Source organism: Typopeltis vanoorti, chromosome 2 (assembly GCF_054136105.1).
Source record: "Typopeltis vanoorti isolate ZY-2024b chromosome 2, IOZ_Tvanoo_1.0, whole genome shotgun sequence".
Lineage (NCBI taxonomy): Eukaryota > Metazoa > Arthropoda > Arachnida > Uropygi > Thelyphonidae > Typopeltis > Typopeltis vanoorti.
In genome coordinates this window covers 123,869,474-123,889,595 of record NC_143550.1, presented here as the reverse complement: position 1 = coordinate 123,889,595, position 20,122 = coordinate 123,869,474, and the positions used below count along the sequence as shown (strand labels likewise).

The 20,122-nt window shown below is 35.6% G+C and overlaps 1 protein-coding gene across 1 annotated transcript in view; it reads right to left on the bottom strand.

Moving 5' to 3' along the window:
• The window catches only part of Noc2 (Nucleolar complex protein 2), a 173,640-nt gene that overhangs the window by 69,091 nt on the left and 84,427 nt on the right, over positions 1-20,122 (bottom strand). Inside the window, exon 9 of the mRNA XM_090407937.1 lies at positions 13,142-13,330. Within this exon, the coding sequence (XP_090264063.1) occupies positions 13,142-13,330 (189 nt within the window). The remainder of the gene's footprint in view (positions 1-13,141; positions 13,331-20,122) is intronic.

Sequence of the window (20,122 nt, the reverse complement as noted above, 5' to 3'; positions counted from 1 at the left end):
GTTCAACGGGACAAGCATCCTTGTTTATGATTCCATTATTCAGGCTACCATTCCTCTTTATTTCTATTTTATTGTTCTTGTGAGTTTTTGGCAACATTTTATGATACTACTTTAATATTATACTTATTATACAATAAATTATTATACAGGGTGTTCGGGATAAATTTGACATATTTATAATTAATTATATTTTTCCGTAAGTTACATGTATTAACACACACTTCTCTTCATTTAAAAGTTTGGACCCTTCTTCATTCATATACAAGATGTCAGAAAGGATGGATAGCTGGAACCCACCTGAATCATGGAAGAGAATAACTTGTATCATGATGATTCGTGCCCGCCATCAAAATAAGGATATTACGACTGCTGCCCAATGCTCCCTGAATACAGTAAAAACAATCAGGCATGAACTAGAGACTTGCAATGGTGACTACGAGGATGTAGCAAGAAGAAAGATCCCTAGCAGACGATCTGATTGCGTTCGTACAGCAGAATTCCTCGCAAATCTGCAGGAACAGGTGTTGAAGAACCCTGGCATTGGAATTCAGGCTTTGTTCGTGGAGTTGCTAACTGTAGTCAAGCCCTGGATAACAAGGGTAGCCAATGGTAGGCCGTATGTATGGCAGCAGGATTCGGCCCCTTGCCACACCTCTGGGAAAAGTCAAAAATGGTTGTCTGAAAATTTCTACGACTTCACCAGTCCAAATGATTGGCCTCCAAACTCCCCAGACCTTAACCCCATGGATTATTTTGTATGGGGCGCAGTTGAAAAAGACACCAATCGCACTTCCAGTAATACAAAAGCCCAGTTAATGGATAAAATTAAAACAGTTTTTGCGGCCCTTCCCAGGGAGACTGTAGCATCAGCTTGTTCGAGGTTCCGAAGCAGAATTGAAGCTGTGATCGATGCTAATGGTGGTTATTTTGAGTAAATCTTGTTGATAGTATTGTAATTAACTCTGCCTGTAATGTTTTTTTGTCAATTCATTAAATTTAATAGATACAAAGAAGATTTTCTTTTTCCTTACGAAACTGTCAAATTTATCCCGAACACCCTGTATTATATATATATATATTATATAATACAAAATATCAGGAACGATACCAAATATAATAAACACATGATATTCAGCAGTAATATACTATAAAGACCTAATTATCCTAAGGGGAAAAAAAAACACAATGGATAGTAATCACCATTTTCACAGGAGTGTTAAATAAAATTAATTTTTCACTATGTTATTTCGACTATGTTATTGTTGATAGTGATGTTTTCTCCCTGGTGCAGGACACCAGAGTGTACAGAGGATTTGAAATTGGAAGTGATCACTATTTAGTCTTGAGCAGGATAAAATTGAATTTCATATTGAAAAGAATAACATGTAAGAAAGTTTTAAAGCGAATAAAAGTTGAGCAGCTCTCAGATGTGAACTGTAGACTAAAATACAGAAATATTATTGAAAAGAAAATGAAAGAGTTTGAGAACAGGAATCAAACCTTGGAGATTCAGTGGCAAACTCTGAAGGAAACACTGATTGATTCTGCCAGAGAGGCATGTGGTGAGGTTGTGTGCAAGGATAAAAAAATCAGAACTCCCTGGTGGACACAGGAAGTTAAAGAGGCAGTGAAGGAAAAGAAGAAAGCATATCAAAAGTTCCTGGCAAATAAGTCAGCTTTTACTCTTACAGAATACAGAGACAAATGTAAGAAAGCTAAACAGTGTGTAAAACTAGCTAAACAAAAGTCATGGGAGGACTTTGGCAAGAATATAGAAAATAAATATCAAGAAGGTGGCAAAATATTCTGGAGGTTGTTGAAGAAGCTTAGGAATGGAGGAAAGAGTGCTGTAAAAGGAATTAGAGATGATAAAGGTGAAATGAAAACAGGAGAAAAAGATATCCTTGAAGTATGGAGTAATTACTTTGAAAAACTGCTAAATGAAACAAGCAGTGATGACAGCACAGTGATAAAAAACACTGACCAGGCATGCAGTCAGGAATACATATCCATACTTGAAGTAGAAAAAGCCATCAAAGGCTTGAAATGTGGAAAGGCAGCAGGAGTAGATGATATTCGACCAGAAATGCTGAAGTATGGTGGTATAAGAGTCTTACAGTGGCTGCACTGCATAGTTCAGAAAGCCTGGACAGAGGGACGAATTCCCGATGATTGGAGTAGAGCTCTCATAGTACCCATATATAAAAAGGGAAATAAAACTGAATGTGAGAATTACAGAGGTATTTCCCTACTGAGTGTTCCTGGCAAGATCTATGCAAGTATACTTGAGAAACGGTTGAGAAGAATTGTGGAAGAAAAGCTTGGTGAAGAACAAGCTGGATTCAGGCCAAATAGAGGCTGTCAGGATCAGATCTTCACTTTACGACAAATAGTCGAGAAAGCATGGGAATATGACAAAGATCTGTATTTAAGTTTTGTCGATTTGGAAAAGGCATATGACAAGGTGCCAAGAGAGAAGCTATTCAATACGCTGCAGTTATATGGTGTCAATGGGGCATTATATCAAGCAATACTTAGTCTTTATTTGAGTTGTGATTCAGCAGTTAGAATTGAAGGAAGTACAGGAAGATGGTTTAATGTTAAATCTGGTGTGAGACAAGGATGTACATTATCCCCTCTGTTATTCATTATCTATATGGATCACATTATGAAGGAATGTGGTATTAAACCTGATATCAAAATTGGAGACGTTAATGTCAGCTCTTTGCTTTATGCGGATGATGTTATACTTCTAAATAAATCCGCTACAAGTCTGCAAGATTCTCTGACTAAATTGAATAGCTGTTGTAATAGATATGGTATGAAGGTCAGCAATAAAAAGACAAAGACAATGAAAATAGGCAGAATCATTGAAAATGTCAACTGTGTTGTGAATGGAGAACCTGTGGAACAAGTAAAACATTTCAGCTACTTAGGCACAATTTTTACTGAAGATGGTAAACTAAATATAGAAATAGACAACAGAATCAGCAAAGTTGGTGTCGTGGGAAGTCAATTGAATAAATTCATATGGAATAAGAAAGAAATTAGTCGGAACACTAAATTAGCTGTATACAAGACTGTGTTCAAACCAATTTTAACTTATGGATCTGAGAGCTGGGTCAGAAGTAAAACACTTGACCAAAGACTAGAGACCGCAGATATGAGAGTCCTGAGAAAGATTAGAGGTGTGAACAGATGGCATCAATGGCAATATCATATTTAAAATGAGGATATTAGGAAAGAACTTGACATTGTCAGCATCCAGGAATGCGTTAGCAGAGCTAATCTCAGATGGTATGGTCACTTAAATAGAATGGGAGAGGAAAGATTAGCAAAACAAGTGTTCTCTGCCAGGTTGGCAGGAAAACGACCCAGAGGAAGACCAAGATATAGGTGGATTGATACGGTACAAAGTGCCTTAGACGATAGAAATATAAGATCTGATAATGTTGGAGTCTTGACAAGTAACAGACTGATTTGGAGGAAAATTATAGATAGGAAGTTAGTAATGATGTAATTTTTTCATGTAGTACTGTCATATCCTGTACACCCCTTGAGGGTACATGGCAGGAATTTGATGATGATGATGATGATGAATTTTTCACTATACCTAGAACCTAGAGATATCTACCTGCAGAAAAGATTGGCTCTTTCCTTTCATAATCTGTATATCTTTCTCATCATACTTGTCAGCTTTCTTCACTGTGCTTTGTCATGATCATCAGCCAATTGATAACCCTTCTCATATATTTCATATTTGCATCATTGTAATGTTAGCACAGCCAATATAGTGATATGAGCAGTAGGCAGCCATATAACAATGTGGCAGATTGTGCTATATGCCCATAGGATAACATTGGAGCTGAAATGTGAGAAATTTTTATGTTCACTATGGGAAATTGGCACACATCCGTCCAAAATACAGATTTTTTTTGCAGTTTTGAGTTATTTTCGACTTTTAATACAAGAAGTCTTTGAATCAGAGCACTTCGTGCATATTTGTTAATTAGTTCATTATTTAACAGTGGTTGAAACAGAACACAGCAATACATGGTATACATGAATTTAAAATTGAAATGCCCATTAATGCGTAGATGGTGCTGGGTCATGCTTAACTGGTGAATATCTTGTAATTTTTTTTATTAATTTTATTTGCATCATTGTAATGTTAGAATAGTCAATATTACATTAAAATTGATACAGTGATATAAGCAGTCATATAACAGTGTAGCAGATTGTGCTATATGCCCATAGGATAGCACTGTGAGCTGAAATGTGTGAAATGTTTATGTTAAATATGGGAAATCAGCATACATCAGTCCAAAATGCAGGGGTTTTTTAAAACTGAAAAACGACTACAGTAGTAAGTTGCAGTTTCAAATTATTTTTGACTTTTAACACAAAAATTCTGTGAACCAGAGCATGTTGTGATTATTTTAAGCATTTTCATAAATTAATTCATTTAGCGGTTGAAACAGAACACAGCAATACATGGTATAAGTGAATTTAATGTTGTAATGCCCATTAATGCTGGTAGATAGTGCTGGGTTATGCTTAACTGTTGAATATCTTGCAATTATTAATTTGCATATCACCCAATTTATTTGCATCACATAACATTTTCTTCTTCTGAAACTCTTGCTTAATTACTCAGCTATTTAACTCTCACCTGATTTATCTTACTAACTCTTGATATGCAATCTGATACTACTTTCTGCAAACATCCTATGACCATTTCCCATTCTTTCATTGCAGTTTCCTTATGTTGGAAGGCAAGAAATAATGGTCCAATCAAAGGAATGAAGTACTACAATCATCCCAGTTGACATTATTATAATGGCAGACAGATCATAGATCAGTTTTGTGAAAGTATTGTTCCATGAAAGAAGAGACAGGTACAGACTGTGGTTTGAATTACCCAAAAGAAAAAACACTATTCACAGCATACTTGGGTCACCTAGTGAGGAAGTAGACAGAGGATGTTTGGAAAGTAAAAGCATGGATTATCTGGTATTGTGTCAAACATGTGAACAATTTATGTAAGATCATTGGTAAATGTCAAGTAACTAGCTGCTTTTTTTTTTGTGTGCAGCTAGAGGAGGAAAGCCAGATGGCGTTGTGTATGTTAAGGTCTCCAAGGATGATTTTGACATTAACGAGAGGAAGTCTAAAAATTCAGAATGGCTGGTAGAATTAGGAGAGTGACAGAGACAGTAAATGAATATGACAAGAACGGGGACTAGAGATTTTCAGCTCAAGAAGATTTTGACATTCTTTGGCTGGATAATCTCTCAATCTCATCCTCTCAGAGTGTGAACATATGCACAAACACTACATCTGGGATAGGCAGTACTTGAGAAAGATAAAATCTGACTTTCTATCAGAACAACTGAATTGAGGACCAGAAATAGAAATGAACAGCACTAAGGTTGCAATTGAGCCCACTGTATATTTGTGTATTTGAAAGTTCCTGTGAGGTTCATCACCACTTTGATGTTTTTCTTCTAGATGCCAACACAATCATTGACCTGTTCCCACTGACAAAGTAAGATCCAAACAGGGTCACAGGCAAGAAAAGGAGGAAGTGTCTTTGAATCTGTTGCTCATAGCCACTTTAATTCTGATCTGCTCGACAGTGTATCACAGGTCATTTTTGCCAGACAGAAGGTCATGCTATCTTTTTACCATCTACAGCCTACATTTGACCCAAAGAAATAAAATAAAAGCAAGCTATCAAATTATTTTCTCACTGCACTTACAACTCAGTTCTATGAAACATAATGGTAGAAATATATCAAATAAATATATAATTATAAAAATAATAATAAAGTCCTTTCTCTCCTTTCTCTACCCATGGTACTAAATGTGCTATAGATTAGTTAATAAGTTTTTGTTGCAAAAAACTTATTGTCCAAACAAGAACTAAGAATGTATCAAACACAAATTTAAACATCAAAGCTGTATAACTGAGAGGAGATCTCCACATAGCCTTTTTTTGCCGGCTGGGGCATCGCTCGGTTAAGCAAGGCCCCCGTTGTTTTCGCCAGGGAACCAGTGCGAACAGCAAAAAGTCAGCTACTGGAACAAATCTGAAAACAAACCCCAACTCAACATCACCAGAGTTAAAGATCGGTACTATCAATGTAAGAAGCCTGAATGGCAAAGAAATGGAGCTAGCTGAGGAATTAGATAAGTACCAGATCGACATAATAGGGGTGACTGAAATAAAAAAAACCAAAACTGGTGAGATCTTTCTGAGCAATAAATACAAAATGTTATATTCAGGCAATGACAATCAAGGAAAAGAAGGAGTAGCCATAGTAATCAACACAAAATACAAGGTTAATCTTCTTGAATGGCAGTCAGTCTCAAGTAGAGTAATGTGGGCAAATATGAGAATGGGGAATTGGACAATGAGACTTATTTGTGCCTATGGTCTCACAGAAGGTTCTACTAAGGTAGAAGTGGAGGAATTTTTTGAGGCTTTAGAAAAAGCAACTGACACAATGAAAAATTGGTCCTTGTTGGGGATCTAAATAGCAGAGTAGGAAATGATTGTGAGACATACAAAAATATTTTCAGAAAATTTGGAGAAAAGAGCAAAGCTAATAATAATGGAAAATATCTGTTGGATTTGCTCAGGACATGGACTGGTTATTACTAATACCATGTTCCAACATAAAAATGTGCACAAATTCACATGGAGAAAAGAGGCTAGGAATAAGAAAAGTCTCATTGACTATGTTATTGTTGATAGTGATGTTTTCTCCCTGGTGCAGGACACCAGAGAGTACAGAGGATTTGAAATTGGAAGTGATCACTATTTAGTTTTGAGCAAGATAAAATTGAATTTCATATTGAAAAGAATAACATGTAAGAAAGTTTTAAAGCGAATAAAAGTTGAGCAGCTCTCAGATGTGAACTGTAGACTAAAATACAGAAAGATCATTGAAAAGAAAATGAAAGAGTTTGAGAACAGGAATCAAACCTTGGAGATTCAGCGGCAAACTCCGAAGAAAACATAATCAGAACTCCCTGGTGGACACAGGAAGTTAAAGAGGCAGTGAAGGAAAAGAAGAAAGCATATCAAAAGTTCCTGGCAAATAAGTCAGCTTTTACTCTTACAGAATACAGAGACAAATGTAAGAAAGCTAAACAGTGTGTAAAACTAGCTAAACAAAAGTCATGGGAGGATTTTGGCAAGAATATAGAAAATAAATATCAAGAAGGTGGCAAAATATTCTGGAGGTTGTTGAAGAAGCTTAGGAATGGAGGAAAGAGTGCTGTAAAAGGAGTTAGAGATGATAAAGGTGACATGAAAACAGGAGAGAAAGATATCCTTGAAGTATGGAGTAATTACTTTGAAAAACAGCTAAATGAAACAAGCAGTGATGACAGCACAGTGATAAAAAACACTGACCAGGCATGCAGTCAGGAATACATATCCATACTTGAAGTAGAAAAAGCCATCAAAGGCTTGAAATGTGGAAAGGCAGCAGGAGTAGATGATATTCGACCAGAAATGCTGAAGTATGGTGGTATAAGTCTTACAGTGGCTGCACTGCATAGTTCAGAAAGCCTGGACAGAGGGACGAATTCCCGATGATTGGAGTAGAGCTCTCATAGTACCCATATATAAAAAGGAAATAAAACTGAATGTGAAAATTACAGAGGTATTTCCCTACTGAGTGTTCCTGGCAAGATCTATGCAAGTATACTTGAGAAACGGTTGAGAAGAATTGTGGAAGAAAAGCTTGGTGAAGAACAAGCTGGATTCAGGCCAAATAGAGGCTGTCAGGATCAGATCTTCACTTTACGACAAATAGTCGAGAAAGCATGGGAATATAACAAAGATCTGTATTTAAGTTTTGTCGATTTGGAAAAAGCATATGATAAGGGGCAAAGAGAGAAGCTATTCAATACACTGCAGTTATAAGGTGTCAATGGGGCATTATATCAAGCAATACTTAGTCTTTATTTGAGTTGTAAGTCAGCAGTTAGAATTGAAGGAAGTACAGGAAGATGGTTTAATGTTAAATCTGGTGTGAAACAAGGATGTACATTATCCCCTCTGTTATTCATTATCTATATGGATCACATTATGAAGGAATGTGGTATTAAACCTGATATCAAAATTGGAGATGTTAATGTCAGCTCTTTGCTTTATGCGGATGATGTTATACTTCAAAATAAATCCACTACAAGTCTGCAAGATTCTCTGACTAAATTGAATAGCTGTTGTAATAGATATGGTATGAAGGTCAGCAATGAAAAGACAACGACAATGAAAATAGGCAGAATCATTGAAAATGTCAACTGTGTTGTGAATGGAGAACCTGTGGAACAACTAAAACATTTCAGCTATTTAGGCATGATTTTTACCAAAGATGGTAAATTAAATATAGAAATAGACAACAGAATCAGCAAAGCTAGTATGGTGGGAAGTCAATTGAATAAATTCATATGGAATAAGAAAGAAATTAGTTGGAACACTAAATTAGCTGTATACAAGACAGTGTTCAAACCAGTTTTAACTTATGGATTTTGGGAGCTGGGTCAGAAGTAAAACACTTGACTAAAGACTAGAGACCGCAGATATGAGAGTCCTGAGAAAGATTAGAGGCATGAACAGATGGCATCAATGGCAATATCATATTAAAAATGAGGATATTAGGAAAGAACTTGACATTGTCAGCATCCAGGAATGCGTTAGCAGAGTTAATCTCAGGTGGTATGGTCACTTAAATAGAATGGGCGAGGAAAGATTAGCAAAACAAGTGTTCTCTGCCAGGTTGGCAGGAAAATGACCCAGAGGAAGACCAAGATATAGGTGGATTGATACGGTACAAAGTGCCTTAGACGATAGAAATATAAGATCTGATAATGTTGGAGTCTTGACAAGTAACAGACTGATTTGGAGGAAAATTGTAGATAGGAAATTAATAATGATGTAATTTTTTTCATGTAGTACTGTCATATCATGCACCCCTTGAGGGTACATGGCAGGAATTTGACGATGATGATGATCTATTTGGGAAAGCATAAAAATGATTTGCCAAGATGAATTTTAATTAATCAATATAAATAAAGTTTGCTGGCAATAATAAACATCCCAGATTTTTTTTTTTTTTCTCGTTCAAAATAGACAAGTAAACCATTGTTTCAGACTCTTATCCAAGGTGGATGAGATTGACATAAAAGTCTAGCCTCGATTATTTAAAATTATTCAAGGCAACCCAAGTGAGGCAAGTCCAAACTGCATGTTAAATACACTTTAAAATGTTCTTCAATCCTAATAGGATTGAAGTCCAGATTTTTCAAACCAAAGAGTGCACATCATGTATTAAGCACACAGAGTGTATAACTGGGAGGAGACCTCCATGTAGCCTTTTAAGGAATGCGGAGAACTGACCAGGGCTTCTGACATAATGACTTCTCGGTGCACCCTGTTAGGTATCTATGTGAATACTGAATGAATGAGGATAGCAATTTGGGATATAGCCGACCAAATTGTATTCTTATTGGCTTAAACCACAATGTAAGATGATGATACAACATGGCAGAATTTCATGCTGGCTGCAGCGTCGCCCAGTTAAACAAGGCCTGCTGTTTTCATTGTGGAGCCAGGGCAAATAGCGAAAAGTCAGCTATTGGAACAAATACTAGAACACCTCCCCAACTCAACATCAACAAACTTCAACATTGGTACTAACAACATAAGAAATATCAATGGAACTAGCAGAAGAATTGGATAGGTACCAGATCAACATAAGTGTGGCAGAAACAAAGAAGACCAAGAAAGGTGAGATCTTTCTAAGCAACAAATACAAAATCTATTCAGACAATGACAATCTGGGAAAAGAGGAATAGCTATAGTATTCAAGACTAAATATGAGGATAATCTTCTTGAATGGCAGGCAATATCAAGTAGAGTGAAGTGTGCAAATGTCAGAATGGGGAGCTAGACAATGAGATTTGTGCTTATGGTCCCACACAAGATTCTACCAAGGAAGAAATGGAAGAATTTTTTGAGGCATTAAAGAAGGAAGCTGGGCACAATGAAAAAGGAAATTTGTGATCTAAACAGTAGAGCACAAAGTTTTTTCTTGATGAAAAAGGAGATATTTATCCACAATTGAGTGATAAAAGATGGTTGTTACAGCAAAACAGTGTTCTCTGCCAGGTTGGCAGGAAAACGACCCAGAGGAAGACCAAGATATAGGTGGATTGATACGGTACAAAGTGCCTTAGACAACAGAAATATAAGATCTGATAATGTTGGAGGCTTGACAAGTAACAGACTGATTTGGAGGAAAATTGTAGATAGGAAGTTAGTAATGATGTAATTTTTTCATGTAGTACTGTCATATCCTGTACACCCCTGGAGGGTACATGGCAGGAATTTGATGATGATGATGATGATGAACAGTAGAGCAGGAAATGATTGCATTACCAGACAGAGAAATGTTTTGGAAAAATTTGGAACAAAAACAAAGCTAATACTGGTAAATGCCTGCTGGATTTCTGTTCAGGACATGGATTAGTTCCTATTATTATTATTCACGCGGTTAGCCTAGTGGCTGTGCGCTTCGCAACCATATGCCTGGGGAAGGAGTGTCCTTGGTTCGATTCCCGCCGACGACGTGAGGAGCTCAAGGATCTTCCTCAGCCATAGCCAAGTTAGCCGGTCTTGGACGTAGACAGTAGAGTTCCCCCAGTTTATCAGGGGTTTATCATCCCGCAAGCAGGCAAACTGGCCTTGAGAACTCAACACTACAGGCCATAGGATACACCGGGGCATAGGGCTGACCACCTTATCCTGTGAACGGTTTGAGGTACGACGATTAACTAACCCTCGACACCGCAAGGTAAAAGAGGGTAAAAGGAAGATGATGAGATGATGATATTATTATTCAGGACATGAGTACACAGAGGATTTGAAATAGGAAGCAATTACTATTTAGTTTTAAGCAGGATAAAACTGAATTTCATATTGAAAAGAAGAATGTGTTAGAAAGTTTTAAAATGAATGAAAGTTGGACAGCTTTCAGATGTGAATGTAGACTCAAATACACAAACACCACTGAAGAAAAAATGAAAGAGTTTGAAAAGAAGAACCAAACCTTGGAGATTCAATGGTAAATCCTGAAGAAAACATTGATTCAGCACAGAGAGGTATGTGGTGAGGTTGTCCGTAAGGATAGAAAAATCAGAACTCCATGATGGACTTAGGAAGTTAAAGAGCGGCAAGGAAAAGAAGAAAGCACATGGAAAGTTCCTGGCAGCTTGTACTCATAGAGAATATAGAGAAAAATGTAAGAAACAAAAAGCACTATATAAAACTAGCTAAACAAAAGTCATTCGAAGACTACAGTAAGAACATAGAAAATAAATATTGGGAAGTTGGCAAAATATTCTGGAGTTATTGAAAATGCTTAGAAATGGAGGAAAAGTACTGTAAAAGTAATCAGAGATAACATGAAATCAGGGGTGGCATGAAAACTGAATATAAATGTATTCTAGATGTTAGGCATGATTTTTAGTAAAGATAGTACATTAAATATGGAAATAGACAACAGAATCAACAAAGCTGGTTGATATATAGAATAAGAGAGGAATCAGTCAAAACACTAAATTCGGTGTATACAAGACTGTGTTCAAACCAATTTTAACTTATGGATCTGAGAGCTGGGTTAGAAATCAAGAACTTGACCAAAGACTAGAGGCCACAGATATGAGAGTCCTGAGAAAGATTAGGGGCATGAACAGATGGTATCAATGGCAATATCACATTAAAAACGAGGATATTAGAAAAGAACTTGACATGTTAGCAGAGCTAATCTCAGGTAGTATGGTCACTTAAACAGAATGGGAAAGGAAAGATCAGCAAAACAAGTGTTCTCTGCCAGGTTGACAGGAAAAAGAACCAAAGACCAAGAAATAGGTGGGTTGATACAGTAAAAAGTGCCTTAGAAGACAGAAATATAAGATCTGATAATGTTGGAGCCTTGACAGATAACAGGTCGATTTGGAGGACACTAGAGGCCACAGATATGAGAGTCCTGAGAAAGATTAGGGGCATGAACTGATGGCATCAATGGCAATATCATATTTAAAATGAGGATATTGGAAAGAACTTGACATTGTTAGCATCCAGGAATTTATTAGCAGAGCTAATCTCAGGTGGTCACTTAAACAGAGAGGAAAGATTAGCAAAACAAGTGTTCTCTGCCAGGTTGGTAAAAAAGACCCAGTGGAAGACCAAGATATAGGTAGATTGATATAAAAAGTGCCATTACAATATCACTATCAACAATGATGTAATCAATGAGACTTTTTTTATTTCTTGTGTCTTCTTTCTGTGTGAACTTGTACACAGATTTATGTTGAAACATGGGGTTAATAATGATTAGTCCATGTCCTGGGCAGAAGTCTAGTTAATACCATTTTATTAGCTTTGCACTTTTCTCCAAATTTTCCCAAAATGTTCCAATATGCCTGGTGGGATTCATTTCCTACTCTGCTATTCATATCTCCAACAAGGAGATGTATTATCAGTCCTGAATTTATTCCCTGATCAAAAGATATTAAATTATGAGGCTGGAAGAAAGCAATTGGGAGAACAAATGTAAATGCCAATAAGTACACCATTCTAAATCAATAAGTATAATTCTAGTAAAAAAGAAGATATTGATCTCTTAACCCAAAGATAGCTCAAATTTAAGTTTTATTTGGTAGTCCATGTGGACCTCTTTCAGAATGAAGAATATGGTTTCATCTAAGGCTGAAAAAATTTCAGCCTGTATTCAGTTTTATTTTATTTATTTTTTTTTTGTGCGTGTGTTCCTGAAGCAATATGCTGCTGGCTATGTTCATTGAAGATAGATAACATATTCACATTTCAATTATAAAGTTCTCATATTAAAAATGAATGTGACTGATTAACTGGATAAAAATAACTGGGTAATATTCAGTGATGGGTATATTCACATCAAGGAAGATTTCATTTCAATCAAATAGCAATGCTGATTAACAGTGAAATACATTATTTCGATTTGATGTGGTGTATTTATATTAGAAAGTCATTTAATTTCTAATACGTACTTTAACATAAAATCTTAACATTTCAAAATGATACCTTTTTTTTTACAACCAAAGCATTACGCAAATGTATCCCCAGTTGTCGAACATAAACAAACATATGCTGATAGGCAATAGTCTGATCCAAAGAATAAAGCTCCACTAGTGACATTTTCATGAAATTGATCATTGGCCATGTTGATGGAGAAGTGAATTTGCAGTTCTTAACATATGTCATATACATTACCTGGAACAGAAAAGAAAGTAGAAGTTTGCATTATTAACATTGTACAGACACACCTCATAGGAAAATAAATGGCTTGGATATAACTTTAAAGCAACGTCATTTTGTTAACATGAAATGAAACAGAACCCTTTTCTCTCTCCTTTCCCAAATATTCCCCCAAAAAATTGGCTAAGTTAAATGAGAGATGCTTAAATGAAATAATAAATACGTTTCACACAATTATAATCTGATCAGAGAAAAATATTCTTCAGGAAAAAAACTGTAGAAACATTAGTTGTACATCCACAATTTTAAGCAGTGCAAGGTAACTCCTAGCAAAATATGAATAATCTGAATGATATGAAATGTATAGTAATAAAACAATGGCATAAAATAAACTTAAATGGCAATACAATTTTCAAAATAAAAGTAAACAGATAAGTTTACATTTCAACTGTCTCATGATATAACATGTACATCCACAGTGAACACACACAGAGAGAGAGAGAGAGAGAGAGAGAGAGAAAAAAAAAACAGTTTTAAATTTTTATACTGTGATCAGCTATAAAATAACCACAAGGAACTGAATTTTCTCTTAGTTATTAGATGTCATAAGAAACTATGGTGGCAGAATATATCAAGCTTGCCCTTCATGGACTAAATATGACATTTTCATATTAGATAGCCTAACATGACTAAAGCAATTTTTGGTTTTATATCCCTGAAGGAATATCTTAGCTTTTATCTCTTGACCATCCTACCAGCCATAATATTTTCATCAACACCAAAATATAGATGTGAAGAATATAACATAGGCGTAATTGTTTACATCTAGGAGAACACTTAACTAGATTAATTCATGTTTACAGCATTGTCTCTTAAGAGCCAATGCTACTAAAAGCAAGAAACACACAGTTCCTTACAGTATGCAATGTAGGTCTCATTTTAAACCAAGATGTTAGGCAGAATGTACACAACATATTTTTATATTTCAAAAGCAGTATCTGAAATCCACCCCCCCACCTCCACTCAAAGAACTTTATTCAAGATAATATCTTTCATAGAATAATAATTTTATAAATCAATCATATATGTTCAAGTTTTAAAAGGTTTACTGTTCTGTTCTAAATTTTTTGTTTATTCATAATTAGAAATATAACTTATTTCTAATTATGAATAAATTGCAGTTTCTGTACTTGTATGATTTTTTACAGTAAAACAAATCGTTGTTTTCGCCAGGGAACCAGGGCGAACAGCGAAAAGTCAGCTACTGGAACAAATCTGAAAATAAACCCCAACTCAACATCACCAGAGTTGAAGATCGGTACTATCAACGTAAGAAGCCTGAATGGCAAAGAAATGGAGCTAGCTGAGGAATTAGATAAGTACCAAAACGACATAATAGGGGTGACTGAAACAAAAAAGACCAAAACTGGTGAGATCTTTCTGAGCAATAAATACAAAATGTTATATTCAGGCAATGACAATCAAGGAAAAGAAGGAGTAGCCATAGTATTCAACACAAAATACGAGGCTAATCTTCTTGAATGGCAGTCAGTCTCAAGTAGAGTAATGTGGGCAAATATGAGAATGGGGAACTGGACAATGAGACTTATTTGTGCCTATGGTCCCACAGAAGGTTCTACTAAGGTAGAAGTGGAGAATTTTTTGAGGCTTTAGAAAAAGCAACTGACACAATGAAAAAGGAAAAGTTGGTCCTTGTTGGGGATCTAAATAGCAGAGTAGGAAATGATTGTGAGACATACAAAAATATTTTGGGAAAATTTGGAGAAAAGTGCAAAGCTAATAATAATGGCAAATATCTGTTGGATTTCTGCTCAGGACATGGACTGGTTATTACTAACACCATGTTCCAACATAAAAATGTGCACAAATTCACATGGAGAGAAGAGGCAAGGAATAAGAAAAGTCTCATTGACTATGTTATTGTTGATAGTGATGTTTTCTCCCTGGTGCAGGACACCAGAGTGTACAGATGATTTGAAATTGGAAGTGATCACTATTTAGTCTTGAGCAGGATAAAATTGAATTTCATATTGAAAAGAATAATGTGTATGAAAGTTTTAAAGCGAATAAAAGTTGAGCAGCTCTCAGATGTGAGCTGTAGACTAAAATACACAAAGATTATTGAAGAAAAAATGAAAGAGTTTGAGAACAGGAATCAAACCTTGGAGATTCAGTGGCAAACTCTGAAGAAAACATTGATTGATTCAGCCAGAGAGGCATGTGGTGAAGTTGTCTGTAGGGATAAAAAAATCAGAACTCCCTGGTGGACACAGGAAGTTAAAGAGGCAGTGAAGGAAAAGAAGAAAGCATACCAAAAGTTCCTGTCAAATAAGTCAGCTTATGCTCTTAGAGAATATAGAGACAAATGCAACAATGCTAAACACTGTGTAAAACTAGATAAACAAAAGTCATGGGAGGACTGTGGCAATAATATAGAAAATAAATATCAAGAAGGTGGCAAAATATTCTGGAGGTTGTTGAAGAAACTTAAGAATGGAGGAAAGAGTGCTATAAAAGGAATTAGAGATGATAAAGGTGACATGAAAACGGGAGAAAAAGATATCCTTTAAGTATGGAAGTACTTACTTTGAAAAACTGCTAAATGAAACAAGCAGTGATGTCAGCACAGTGGTAAAAGACATTGACCAGGCATGCAGTCAGGAATACATATCCATACTTGAAGTAGAAAAAGCCATCAAAGGCTTGAAATGTGGAAAGGCAGCAGGAGTAGATGATATTCGACCAGAAATGCTGAAGTATGGTGGTATAAGAGTCTTACAGTGGCTGCACTGCATAGTTCAGAAAGCCTGGACAGAGGGACAATTCCCAATGATTGGAGTAGAGCTCTCATAGTACCCATATATAAAAAGGGAAATAAAACTGAATGTGAGAATTAGAGAGGTATTTCCCTACTGAGTGTTGCTGGCAAGATCTATGCAAGTATACTTGAGAAACGGTTGAGAAGAATTGTGGAAGAAAAGCTTGGTGAAGAACAAGCTGGATTCAGGCCAAATAGAGGCTGTCAGGATCAGATCTTCACTTTACGACAAATAGTCGAGAAAGCATGGGAATATAACAAAGATCTGTATTTAAGTTTTGTCGATCTGGAAAAGGCATATGACAAGGTGCCAAGAGAGAAGCTATTCAATACGCTGCAGTTATATGGTGTCAATGGGGCATTATATCAAGCAATACTTAGTCTTTATTTGAGTTGTAAGTCAGCAATTAGAATTGAAGGAAGTACAGGAAGATGGTTTAATGTTAAATCTGGTGTGAGACAAGGATGTACATTATCCCCTCTGTTATTCATTATCTATATGGATCACATTATGAAGGAAAGTGGTATTAAACATGATATCAAAATTGGAGATGTTAATGTCAGCTCTTTGCTTTATGCAGATGATGTTATACTTCTAAATAAATCCGCTACAAGTCTGCAAGATTCTCTGACTAAATTGAACAGCTGTTGTAATAGATATGGTATGAAGGTCAGCAATAAAAAGACAAAGACAATGAAAATAGGCAGAATCATTGAAAATGTCAACTGTGTTGTGAATGGAGAACCTGTGGAACAACTAAAACATTTCAGCTATTTAGGCATGATTTTTACCAAAGATGGTAAATTAAATATAGAAATAGACAACAGAATCAGCAAAGCTAGTATGGTGGGAAGTCAATTGAATAAATTCATATGGAATAAGAAAGAAATTAGTTGGAACACTAAATTAGCTGTATACAAGACAGTGTTCAAACCAGTTTTAACTTATGGATTTTGGGAGCTGGGTCAGAAGTAAAACACTTGACTAAAGACTAGAGACCGCAGATATGAGAGTCCTGAGAAAGATTAGAGGCTTGAACAGATGGCATCAATGGCAGTATCATATTAAAAACGAGGATATTAGGAAAGAACTTGGCATTGTCAGCATCCAGGAATGCGTTAGCAGAGCTAATCTCAGGTGGTATGGTCACTTAAACAGAATGGGCGAGGAAAGATTAGCAAAACAAGTGTTCTCTGACAGGTTGGCAGCAAAACGACCCAGAGGAAGACCAAGATATAGGTGGATTGATACGGTACAAAGTGCCTTAGACGATAGAAATATAAGATCTGATAATGTTGGAGTGATGACAAGTAACAGGCTGATTTGGAGCAAAATTGTAGATAGGAAATTAATAATGATGTAATTTTTTTTTTTCATGTAGTACTATCATATCCTGTACACCCCTTGAGGGTACATGGCAGGAATTTGATGATGATGAACAAATCATAAATCTACATATACTCATGACATTTATAATTTATAATATCTGCTTCTCCTGAGCTGCAGTTTTGTCACCTCATTTCCAAGAATCACTCCTTAGAAATTAAAATGAATAGTTATGATGTTATGTACTGCTAAGCCATCTGCATACTAAACCAATATTAATAACATAATGACCATTGTTATAATTCTCTTCCCTGTTCAGTTGCTTGAAATAACCAGAAAATAGTCTTGCACACTTCACTTTGAAAAACAAAACAGCGAATAAAATTTTTCTGAAAAGATATCCCACAAAAAAGAAAATACTGCATATTTGAAAATAAATACCTTTTTTCTGCTAGTTTTGATTAAGCAACATTTTTACTATTGCTTTATACCTTTAAAAAATAAAATAAAAAATAAATAAAAAATGTAAAGGCACATGATCCCAATGTAAAATATATTTTTATTCTCTTGTGAACAGCTTGAAAATAAACTATAATCAAAAACATCTGATTATAGTTTATTGTATCAGATAATTACCAAAATTTTATCACATAATTTATAATGTCCTGATAATAAAATAGAACGCTATGAAAATAAAGAAATCTGATCAAAAAATAGAAGAAATCAAAAATTATGTTTTTTTTAGAATATCTGCTGATTGATCAAAAGGATGAAAATGAAAAAAATATTTTCCTGATGTATATACTAGGCTACTGTTTGGATTTCTTCAGTATGCCTTCTGAGATGTGTTCTTTCTTTTCTCTCTCAACAGTGATGAATAATCTCAGTTAATTTTCAGCCTGTTGCTGATGCAGAGAGGATTATTAACTTGTAGTTATAGCTTATTTCAAAATGACAACACAGCACTAGAAGAAACATTCAGGACTTAACAAAAAGCAATACCCCAAAAATAAAATTTTTATGACAAATTAATAATTTTTATATAAAACTAGTAGAAATGATGCAGCAGACCAGTAAAGAGAAATCAGTATGTAAAACCACAGAATAGCAACATATTTGCAGTGAATAGATATATTTCAAAACCAGATCATCAGTACAATTCAAATGAATCATAATTTCAATTAATATTGCAGCAGGGTCTGCTATAGTTATGGTTGTTTAGGAATACACAAAAGCAATGAACATGCTATAGTGCAAGTATAAATATGTTAGAGATAGGTAGGTAGGAGGGAAGTCTGTTACATTTGTATGAGATCTAAGCAAGGTCTACAATAAAAAAATTCAAAAGTATAAAAGCAACATGTCCTCTGCTAGAAAAGAAGAGGTTGCTGAATGATATCACATGTATTCAATGGTCAAAATCCCATTAAATCTGAGACACCATATTGTTCACAGCTGGATTTAGAGAGGAAGAAGAAATTAGTAACATACAGAAAATACAAAGTTTGAAAAGATGGTAAAGGAGTTTCTATGCAAAAGTTAAATGCAATTCCCGGATATATCAATAAATATAAGAACTAATTTTGTGGATTATTATTGGAGTACTTAAGGGTCAAAGCTGTATAATTGAGAGGAGACCTCCACATACCCTTTAAGGGAATGCGGAGAACCAACTAGGACTTCTGACTTAATGTCTAATCCTCACCTTCTTATGGTGCATCCTACAGGGTGCACCACGAGAAGTTCCTGGATACTGAATGAACAAGGATGGGCTGGCAATTTGGTATTTAGCCGACCAAATTTTATTCTTATTGGTAAAACCAAAATAAAAAAATGATGGTACAACATGACAAAATTTCATGCCGGCAGGGGCATTGCCCGGATAACCAAGGCCCATTTTGTTTTCGCCACGGGACCAGCGCGAACCGCAACAAGTCAGCTACTGGAACAAATCTGAAAGCACACACGCACCCCAACTCAACATCACCAGAGTTAAAGATCAGTACTATCAACATAAGAAGCCTGGATGGCAAAGAAATGGAGCTAGCTGAGGAATTAGATGGGGTGACTGAAACAAAAAAGGCAAAAACTAGTGAGATCTTTCTGAACAATAAATACAAAATGTTATATTCAGGCAATGACAATCAAGGAAAAGGAGTAGCCATAGTCTTCAACACAAAATACAAGGCTAATCTTCTGAATGGCAGGCAGTCTCAAGTAGAGTAATGTGGACAAATATGAGAATGGGGAATTGGACAATGAGACTTATTTGTGCCTATGGTCCCACAGAAGGTTCTACTAAGGTAGAAGTGAAGGAATTTTTTGATGCTTTAGAAAAAGCAACTGACACAATGAAAAAGGAAAAGTTGATCCTTGTTGAGGATCTAAATAGCAGAGTAGGAAATCATTGCGAGACATACAAAAATATTTTGGGAAAATTTGGAGAAAAGAGCAAAGCTAATAATAATGGCAAATATTTGTTGGATTTCTGCTCAGAACATGGACTGGTTATTACTAACAGCATGTTCCAACATAAAAATGTGCCCAAATTCACATGGACAGAAGAGGCAAGAAATAAGAAAAGTCTCGTTGACTATGTTATTGTTGATAGTGATGTTTTCTCCCTGGTGCAGGACACCAG